The sequence below is a fragment of the Melanostigma gelatinosum genome (genome assembly GCF_949748355.1).
Source record: "Melanostigma gelatinosum genome assembly, chromosome: 11".
Classification (NCBI taxonomy): Eukaryota; Metazoa; Chordata; class Actinopteri; order Perciformes; family Zoarcidae; genus Melanostigma; species Melanostigma gelatinosum.
This window is the reverse complement of record NC_136644.1, coordinates 3,013,190-3,023,278: the sequence shown is the minus strand read 5'-3', so window position 1 is coordinate 3,023,278 and position 10,089 is coordinate 3,013,190. Positions and strand designations below refer to the sequence as shown.

At 45.0% G+C, this 10,089-nt stretch overlaps 1 protein-coding gene across 1 annotated transcript; it reads right to left on the bottom strand.

Annotated features, from left to right (window-relative positions):
- Window positions 1-1,861: 1,861 nt before the first annotated feature.
- slc25a10b (solute carrier family 25 member 10b) lies at window positions 1,862-9,617 on the bottom strand. The gene is made up of 11 exons (XM_079279241.1): window positions 9,050-9,617; window positions 5,973-6,092; window positions 5,475-5,589; window positions 5,279-5,327; window positions 5,141-5,182; window positions 5,007-5,050; window positions 4,850-4,920; window positions 4,385-4,477; window positions 4,227-4,304; window positions 4,057-4,113; window positions 1,862-3,633 (listed from the first exon to the last, which is right to left on the bottom strand). Exons 1-11 carry the CDS (start codon window positions 9,137-9,139, stop codon window positions 3,532-3,534), a joined length of 861 nt encoding a protein of 286 aa, XP_079135367.1. The 5' UTR covers window positions 9,140-9,617; the 3' UTR covers window positions 1,862-3,531.
- Between the last annotated feature and the right edge of the window lie 472 nt (window positions 9,618-10,089).

Genomic DNA, 10,089 nt, shown 5'->3' with positions numbered 1-10,089 from the left:
TTTTGTGAACAGCATATCCAAACCCTCTATCTTAAAAAACATGACACATCGGCACATATTATGAATTTGATTATTCACGTAGTGCCGCGGACTCTGTATAGTTACATTGAGGGTGTGTGTGTGTGTGTGTGTGTGTGTGTGTAGGGTGGTCTAAATTGAGTTTTGAGCACCTTTAAGGTTCAACAGTTACTCTTACAGCTTTGAACCAAATGCTGCAGCACAGCTTCTTACAGGACACAGGAAATCAATTCCTATAAAATAAAAGCTGAAACCAAGATAAAACTATGTTTCACAATAAAAGCTGCTATAAAATAAGGTGAATAAAATAACCAACAACAGCTGGTGTTAAAATGTAATACAATGTTGCAAGGTTGCCTCCAAATGGCTTGGTAAGATTTACTGGTGACTGATGCGTCTGATGCGTCCTCATCAACCATCTGATGTGAAAGGACATCTGGCTGAAGAGTTGTAATATCTCTGTCATGTGTGTGTGTGTGTGTGTGTGTGTGTGTGTGTGTGTAGGTGTGTGTGTGTGTGTGTGTGTGTGTGTGTGTGTGTGTGTGTGTGTGTGTGTGTAGGTGTGTGTGTGTGTGTGTGTGTGTGCGGTTGGGGGGAATGACTGAGTGAATGAAAGTTAGAGGGAAGACAGATAAAAGAGACATTGAATTATTCCATTCAATGACGATGTAATTAAAGATGTTGGATGTCACATTTTGAGCGGCACTAAACACCAACTTGATGTCGGATGTTTTCGCTGTGAAACACAATGACACCGGTCACATTTGTGTTCAGTAACAACGGCCTCCTTGCTACAACAAGGGTGCCGTTCAAATATGTGTATGTAAATATACAAAGGCAAGCCCGACCCCTGCCCTGAGCTGAAGGTCGGACTCGGTCACTCATTCACCGACAGGTTCCATGTCACCGTCATTGTTCACTGCTGGAGTCTGCGTTGGTCCGTCTCTGGGTTCCTGACTCTGTGACTAAAGTGACTTGAAAGCCCAACTCTCTTTGGTGAGTGACTCAAACTAACTTGAGTAAAGAGAGTAAAAGCTTTAATCTCTATCAGTGATTGTGACGTTTATTGGAAACAGCTGGTGCCGATTAGCCAATACAGGAATGACACCCGTGCGCTTCCTGAACTAATGATGCTGTGCTTCATTTCTGACAAGCATATTTGGTGTAAGTTGGTTCATTTTTTAAATTGATTTTATGCTAAAGGTCAGGGGTTAGGTTATAAACTCAAGGGGAATCTAGACGCAGACACAAGGACACGAGGGGAAAGGTTTAAATCGTGGAAAATTGGGAATTGGGACTAAAGAGGAAGAATCCGAAGAAGCTGGCGTTGAGGGAGTGAGGCAGGGAATATGGGGTAGGATGACGCGGTGTTGATGAGTTCAGATTTGTAGGCTTCCTGCTGTGAGTGATGACACAGGTAAGCGAGCGATGAGACACAGAGAGGGCCGTTAGAAGCAAGGCGAATAAACACGGCGCTTAGATCACGACCATCGGCGCAGAGTACTACCAACGAGGGCCGTCAAGAAACTGGCAGAGAGTGGCTGACGAGCCGGAGTTTAGACACTGGGGTTGATGAGGCTGATGGAAGCCAGGTGTGCTGGCTGGGCGGAGCGACTAACTGATGAAACACAGGGAAGTGAAAGAAGAGCCGCGAGCTGATTAAGGGAAGCCACACTCACAGACAACGCAGAGGAAGATGGATGGACAGACAGACACAGGAAGGTGGGGAAAGAAAGATCACTTCCCAGTGAACTTTAAGGGACAGTGTGTAGCATTTGGTGCCATCTAGCTAAGTGGTTGCAGATTGTTTACCAAAGTAGACGATGAAATAACACAAAAACACATTATTGATCAGTATTTTAATTCCAAAATCAACAATTAGTAATCTACTAAATATAAATTCACAACACCCAGAACTGTGGGTCCCTCCAGTGACATGTCAGTGCATTATGATGAAAGCTGGGTTACAGGAGTCACTATGGCTGATCTACACCTCACGGTGCTGCGATGCGTGAGCAGAAGAACATGCAGGTTCACATTATTTAGGTCGCTCTGAGCTTGTGGTTTAAAAAAAATCCTCGGATGAAGGTGGAGGGCTTCACATGATGCCCGATTGTTCATGTTGTGGGCACATACCGCCCCCTGGAGGACACGCACTGTAAGTCACCATGACGGGACAACGTCTCCGTCAAAAGAGCAGGCACAGCACAGAAGGCAGTACATCACTGAGACAATAACTGGCACGCAACATGTCAAAAACATTACAGATTGGCCTCTATTGGAACCATTAAAATTGAACTCAAAACATCTGATCTCTGTTACTTTTAGAGTGTGTTACAGCTTGCAGCGGGTTTAGTCAGCTCGAGTCCAGGGGTTTTAATAAAGTGCCTTATAAAACAAAGTAGCATCCTGAGTCATAAAGACTGACATGCGCTCAGCTAAACGGGAGCATTGCTACATGTACAGTCTGTCCTCTACAGGCATCTCCAGTCATACAGCAAGAACCTTTAGGAGTTAAAGTGGTCATATAGAATTCACTGGGACTGGAACACTAAAGGAGACACGATCAAATCTACCTTCACCAGTCTGCTCTCTCTGCGTCAGTTTCCCCACGAACTTACTTAAAAACACAAACTTGGTCCTCTTTTCCAAAAGATTTAAGCGTGAAATGATTGAAGAGGAATCGGAATGAAGTATTGGGTCAGAGTGAACATTTTGAACCTGCTAGTAATTGATTTCCAGTTATAAAATATTCATTTTGTGACGAAAAAGCAAACAAATGAACCGTTTAATTCAGGGTGCGTCACAACTGTCGGGAATGATTACTATGTAAATCAATCATGTTCCAGTAATGGCTGTTTGGGGAATAGATTGTAAAATATGGCACTGATGATACACTGTTTGTTTGCATCTTCTACTTCTGCTGGATCACAGACTCTGTCCCGGTCTTATGCGACACCAATGAGGTGTTGCAGAGGACTAACAGGAAACACATACTAACAGACACTAACTTGTTGAGCCCTGAAGGCGCTGTTCACCGCTGATGAACTGGGCGTAAGTATCGAGAAATAAAACATAAATCACTACATCTGATTTGGAATTAGTTAAAATTAATACTCTCAATATGTCTAACTAACCCCACCTACATGGGGACAACTACAATGAACACCTGCCAGAGCCGGCAGGTCACTCCGATAACCCCGTTTGAAGCACCTTCGTATTTAGCGCGCTCTTTCGTAACGTCGTGTTGATAATCCAAGCTGACAGAGGGACATCGATCGCTCTCGTGTTTGCTCTTTCTAGAAGTTGGTGCTCATGATAATCAAAGCCATCGCCAGCTGTGAGATAGCGGTAGAGCAAAAAGGAGACGAAAAACATGCACGAGTCCAAAATAAACTGCGCACGACTCCCTTTCTTCCCTTCTGTTCTTGTTAATGCCAAAATCAGAGCGCTGCCATGGTGTCAGTGGGGGGGGGGGGGGGGGGTTGAAGAGCGGCTCGTCACAGAGCGTGCTCAGGAGATGATGCGAATGCCGAAGTGTTTCTTGAGCTGCTCGAGGAACATGAAGGTGAGCACCGTGTGAGGAATCAAGCGGATCCCTGCGGGGACGAGACCCTGCAACCAAAAATATGCATTAGATCTCACATCACATCAAGAGAAGAAGGAAGTTCTGTTGTTGAGCGGAATTCATTGCTTCGTCGACTACATTTACCAGCAACACTGACTGGACATCCACATAACATGTGGCGAATCTCCGGTTTAATACTTTTTCATTCTTTAAAGTTACATCAGAAATGCTCCTTCGTGCCTCTGAGTGGGCGGGTCTGTATGTGCGTTTGATTGACAGCTGAACTCGCCGAGTCGTTGTGGGACAATGTAAACTCATTGCCGTTGGTAACTGTAGCTTACAAGCCTCCGGCCGAAAGTGTTTCATCAGCAGTGGACCACACCATTTAGCATCCAAACTCCTTTGCTTTTTTAAAACTTTGACACTAAATAACCTCGGCGCTGTTCATCGATAGTGTGCTGTTGTTGTACCTTGTAAAATGCCAGAGGACCAAGCTTAGCAGTTTCTCTTAAGCAATGAGTCACCCCCTAAAGAGAGAGACACTGGATTAGAAGCAGCGCCTGAGGAATGAAGAGGACGGACAACCAGAAACAGACTCATGAAAGGATTAGAGGAGACAGTGATGGGAGGGGCCGCTCACCGTGTACTCTCCCTTTGAGCTCATCAGCCTCGTCTTTAGGACATCCAGAGGTTGACACAAGAATGTAGCACAGCCTCCCTGCAGAGGAGCAAGTCATCAGATCACAGAACGGACTCGACGGAGGCTTCCGAGGCACACGAATAAAACCCGATACTCACGGCGATGGAGCTGGAAACAAAGTGCGTGAGTATGTTGTCTCCCATCATGCCTGTTCCCAGCACGAGCTGCTTGGCCTGGTCATAACACGCCAACTACATACAAAGTAAGAGGAGGAAAGGTTTGCGTCACTCTGATAATCTAATCTACCGGTAATGTAATCTGTGTTTCTCTTTACTGCAGATAAAGCATCTAGGAAATTGATTCAGCATTGATTCATTAATGTACCATTGATTTAACTCAATTTGATCCCATTTATCTTATTAGAAAGACGTTGACATACATGATTAATATCTTCTTCATGTATTGAGGAGAATCTAAACTGTGATTGTGTAGAATAAAGTACAATACAAAAGTGAAGGAACAGACGTTGCTCTTCACTGGCCTAAGAGTCCTTGAGGTCTTTTTAAGACCTGCAGGCGTCGAAAGGATGTTGTGAAGTTTCCCTTTGAACATCGGTGACTTGCCTGTCCCACAGTGACCAGCGCTCCTCTGCTGGCGGCCATGGTGGCTCCTGAGAACAGTCTCCTCACACCCTCTGTGGGCCAAGACACAGGTCAGCCATGACGCCACGGTGTGCTGTACATGATGTCACACACACACACAACATTGCTTGGGCTTTACCTTCTCTGACGACTCTGAAGAGCCCATCGAAGGCATGCTTGTAGCTGAAGGAAAGAACATTCGGGGTTAAAGTGCAGTAACAGATTTGGAACGTCGAAGTGAACATTTTCGCGACAGCGAGCAACAAGACTCACTTTCTCCTCAGCTCTGGTGGTAGTTTCATGTCATTCTGCATCCTGGAAACAGGAGGAAATGTTAAGTTTGTTTTGAATAATTTAATTTAATTTTTAATTTTAAATATTAATGAGGATTTGAATTGTCATGGCTGTTACCTGACATTCACCATGTCTGCTGGGGAGCCAACAAACCCACCAGTGAAACCTGTTGGGAGAGAAAGCACACGATCATGTATGTGTGACACTGTGTGTGTGTGTGTGTGTGTGTGTGTGTGTGTGTGTGTGTGTGTGTGTGTGTGTGTGTGTGTGTGTGGAGAGGAAGAGAAGAAAAGCAGAATGCGTGTGTTCCCACCTCCGAAGGCTCCCAGCAGGACCTTCTGGTAAAAGGGCATTGGGCCCTGGCTTGTGCTGCCCAACATGTCCCTCACGGTCTCATAAATTGCAAACCTGGTGAGGGAATAGGACATCTGAGAGGAGAGGACACGGGACGAGAGGACACAAGAGGAGAGGAGAAAATAATGAGTATCCTATACTCTTCTCACTATTTGAATCTCTTTTTTCAACCACTAGGAGGAGCCTTTGGCAACACAACCTAACCGAACTTCTTCGAGGAGAGTTTTGATCATTTAAAAAAGTCTGTGGCCAGAAACTACATAGGCTGCACGGTTCACAGGATATAAAACATATCCTACTCTTTCTTCATCCAGTAGCTTTTTTAAGACCAAACTCACTGAGGCGACAGCAGATCAATCCCTTTGAATGTCGTCAGAAGAGTGCACTCTCTTTCCCGCCTTGCCTGCTTCGATTCAGGTAGAAATTACAAACTGATAATTACAACAGACACACATACCTGTCTACACAGGGAGGCAGAGAGGCCACTGTACAGAGCCAGCACGCCGTCGCTCTTCACCACATGAATGGCCATCCCCACCATCCTCTTCTCCACTTCCTGCTGTGTCTGCAGGTGTACCTGGAAGGACAGTCACGCATTCAACACCAAGTTAGGCAATGTAGTGACATCATTTAGGAAACACAGACACAACAACCTCAGCAGCTTTTTCTTATGGGGTAAGACAGACAACAGCTGGGCAACTGAATGTGTCAACAGTCTACATGTGTCACGTCTTTAAAAGGAAAGCCGATTTAGTATTGCACTTCTATAAAGTTGGGAGACAAATTTTAAAAAAGCAAAAGCCAAAGACGAGTCAGAAGAAGGCGAGATATCCGGATTTCTTTTAGTGGGTCAACCTCCAAAAACATTGGATCCCACAGTTCCCACAATGCAACCCAATACCATCTGTAGTTAAACCACTGCTGTCTGCTGAACACGCATACCTTTCTAACTCCACATCCTGAAACGCAGGTTCTCCAGGGTCAGCCATGTTTTCACAGGCTGAGTAATACGGACCACGGTGAGTAAAAAGGAGGAAGATAGTAATGTGTGACACAGGCGGTTATTACACACGACACACACATTTTCTAAATCTCTCTAAAAGGTCTGTGCTCATAAACCAAATACCTGACGATGGCACTAGATGAAAGTTAAGGGATCACTAAAGTTATTATTCTGAGGGGGGGGGCGTAATGTTGAAATATTTAAGTGGATGTACTGAAAACTGTGGCCACATAGTGGCACTACGGGAGAAGTCAGGGGATCAGCAAAGAGAACAGGAACATGAATGTCATTACAAGATTTTATGGCGATCCAAAGTGGTGGACCGACCAAAAGACATTTCCATCCATAGAGCCTGGGAGAGAACATGGAGGAACATCTCCTTAACTCCTCTGAAACCATCTGTGACAACAGTACAGGAACACACACACACACACACACACACACACACACACACACGTAAGTGGTAAAATATTTTACCCAGATAAGTTGATAAGTGTCTGGCTAAAAGAGTCTTTTTGGGCGAAGTCAGACAACAACAGAGCAGCCTGTTTGAAGGTTGACACAAAGGAGTAAATCAACTAAACATGTCTACGCAAACACCGCCATGTGATGCATTGGTTTGGTTAATCCCTACTTCCCTGTTGAAAACCACATTCACATACTCTCTCCTCTCACGTCCACACTTCAGTCCTAGAGTTAGATGCCCTGCTGTTCAGCTTCAACAGAAATGTGATAAGTCGACAGCATTATGAGGCCATTGCTACAAAGTCATCATCTGCCTCACTGTCCGCTGACAGAAAACAGCTTCATAAATACATTTAGATAATATGGAAAAAACAATAGGTCTAGAACTTGCCTGAATCGTTACATTTTTAAGTTTTCTTCAGTATCAAAGTAATCGGGGTCACTACAGACATGGGAACATGGAAAACAGGAACATTCTGCATGCTGTTAACGGTGCCAATTTTCAAAAATGTGAACAAATACAGGCAAAAAAAAAAAAAAAAACAGGGCTCAAGATTGAAGGAATCATTTTCTTTTCCATTTTTAGGGATTTGAAGGAATGGCATTTGCAAATTGCAGTTGTTTCAATTCCAACCCAGTCTGTAAACCAATGAGAGTCTTTATTGGACTTAAAGACAAACCCAAACTAATGCAGATCAAAACTTTCTTGAAATACATTTTTACCCACGCAAGGATAGAAAACAGAGTCATACGGACTTGTTGGAATTAAGATCAAATGAATATAAAAATAGAAGGTTCACGCCACATTTGTTATTGTTATGCATAAATCAGAATGTCCTCAGACGACTGCAGAATACATATCATTTGTTGAATTCCTCTGTTTTATACACTATATGTACTTATGGCATCACCAGCTAGTAGGAAAGATAGGGCAGAAATAAAGCACTCCAGAGGAGAGTTTCACTGCAATGTGACGATGAGCGGCCTCGTCTACGTAATTACTCACGGCGTGACCGCCTGAGGAGCCGTTCGCATTATCAGTCATGCGCAGCTGTCTCCGAAGCAAACAAGAGAGGAGCCAGTGAAGTAAATTAGGTAGAGATGTAGCCTACTGATTCACTCCTCTGTGCATCACAGCGAGGCAAAGATTAACAAGAGTGAACATGCATGACCACACACACACACACTAACACACACACACACACACACAAACCTACTGTCAGGCAAGGTCAGACACGTTGATAAACCCTCGTGCCGTTCTTTTTCTTCACTTTCAGGCTGGTTTAGTCATTGGCAGAGTATGTTAGCGTGTCACTAACTTCTATGCTACGCTAGCTTCTGAAGGTATACTGAATGTTCACACATGCTGCTTTTGCTTGTTTATGATTGTAACAGTGCATTAAGACCGACCCGGCTTCACAGGAACAGTGTTATTGTCTTCTGTGATCATTGATACTCTTTAGACTTCGATCTTAATCTTTTTTTAAAATGCTGCTGAATCTCCGTTTTGTTTCCCCAACAGTGTAATAATATGTATACAGCAGTTAGTGGCAGTGTGGGCTCCATGGTTCGGGGAGCTCTGACAGTTTGACAGAGTAGCAGCGGGGGGCGGGGCTTAGAGAAGGGTAAATTGCTACATTGTAGGCTATTTATCTCAATAAAACATAACTATTGAATAGAAAACTAATGCTAGATTGGGCTATTCGGTGTACTTTAAAATGAATACAACAATTACTTCACTGCATCATTTGTGGTTATTGGTAGTTGGGCTGACAAGCTATCACTTGTCTTAACATGTGCCCTATTTTTGAACAGCCTTGGTCATCCTGATAGAAGTTACAGTGATGCCATGAAAGACATGCGATCCCTCGGCCCTCTGAAAGCTCCCCGCGGCTAACACGCACACTGAGATCTATAAGACTAACACGACGAGTGGTCAGGAGGTGAATAACTGTAATCTATCCTGTTGTAGGTCTACTGCTGGAAACAGCTGTCGCCTGGTATTCAGGCCTGTCTCCTCTGCACACCGGCGGAGGGTTACACGCCGACTGTTGCCCTCAGCTCACCTTCAGCAGATCCAGAGGATGCGTGCAGCAAGCAGCCCCGCACGACGCCAGCCCACCGAAATACCACCGCGACATCCGTTTCTCGGTCATGGCTCCGTGCTCTGCCGTTGCCCGATGCTGCTACAGCGGGTGACTTCTCCTCCCACTCCGCCTTCGACGCTCCGTCCGCCTGCTCGGTCGGCTTGCTGGCCTGCAGGGCACAGCTGTCAGCAGGGTGCGGTATGCTGGACACGGATAACCTCGTTACTATTTAAACATTCCTATAAGAGCGCCACGGACCGAGAGGACCTTGGACTCCTGCAGCACCGTGCACACTCGCGCCCCATAACGTTGCGTGTATGCGTGTAAAAACACGAGGTGTGTGCGCGTGTGCACGGTATGCTGTGTTTGCGCCACAATGTGCAATAGGAAGCGGCTATGGAAAGCGTAAGCGTAGAAGAGCGCAGCCAATTGCCACCGTGGACGGCGGAGCTGCCTACCCGCCCCGAGCTCCAAAGGTCGACAGCGGGGTATGAGAATGCTAAAGCCCCAAAACAGCGCAGCGCAAAGTCACACACAGCAGCCCACTTTCACCTCTGCGACCACGTGAGGTTTAAAGCGACACGCATCCTTCCTGCAGCTGCAGAGTCTAAATACTCCCGCTGTCCCTTTAAGTGGAAGAGGACAATAGTTGAGGTTCTATGTGACTTCATATGCATGGCTTATGACACACAAACACACACGGAAATTGAGTTGAGTTTACTCCCATTTGTCATTTGGGAAGTCAGATTCGTGTGACATGAGACTCATATAAAACGACCTGCATGTTCATTGCAGGGTATTTTAATCTAATCATTTTAAAACTGGTTTTATTTTGAGGCAGATGTCAAGTTTAGCTTTTCATTTAACACATATAACTCACACCTAGAAAACAGCCAGAAAGATAAATCTTAGTCTTAATATCAAATACTCTATGAAAGACAAACAGATATTGGATCCATTTTTGAGTCTTTACTGCCCCCAAGTGTACAATGTCTGCTGTCACCACTCCACTGCTCAAA

What these genes read in the sequence shown, in the direction of transcription:
- slc25a10b (XM_079279241.1), bottom strand. Translation starts at nt 9,139, where the DNA reads ATGACCGAGAAACGGATGTCGCGGTGGTATTTCGGTGGGCTGGCGTCG. An exon ending in CGCTGGTCACTGTGGGACAG is followed by an intron (nt 4,478 to 4,849) that starts GCAAGTCACCGA and finishes CTTTGTATGTAG; the next exon opens with TTGGCGTGTTATGACCAGGC. An exon ending in GCTCAAAGGGAGAGTACACG is followed by an intron (nt 4,114 to 4,226) that starts GTGAGCGGCCCC and finishes CTCTCTCTTTAG; the next exon opens with GGGGTGACTCATTGCTTAAG.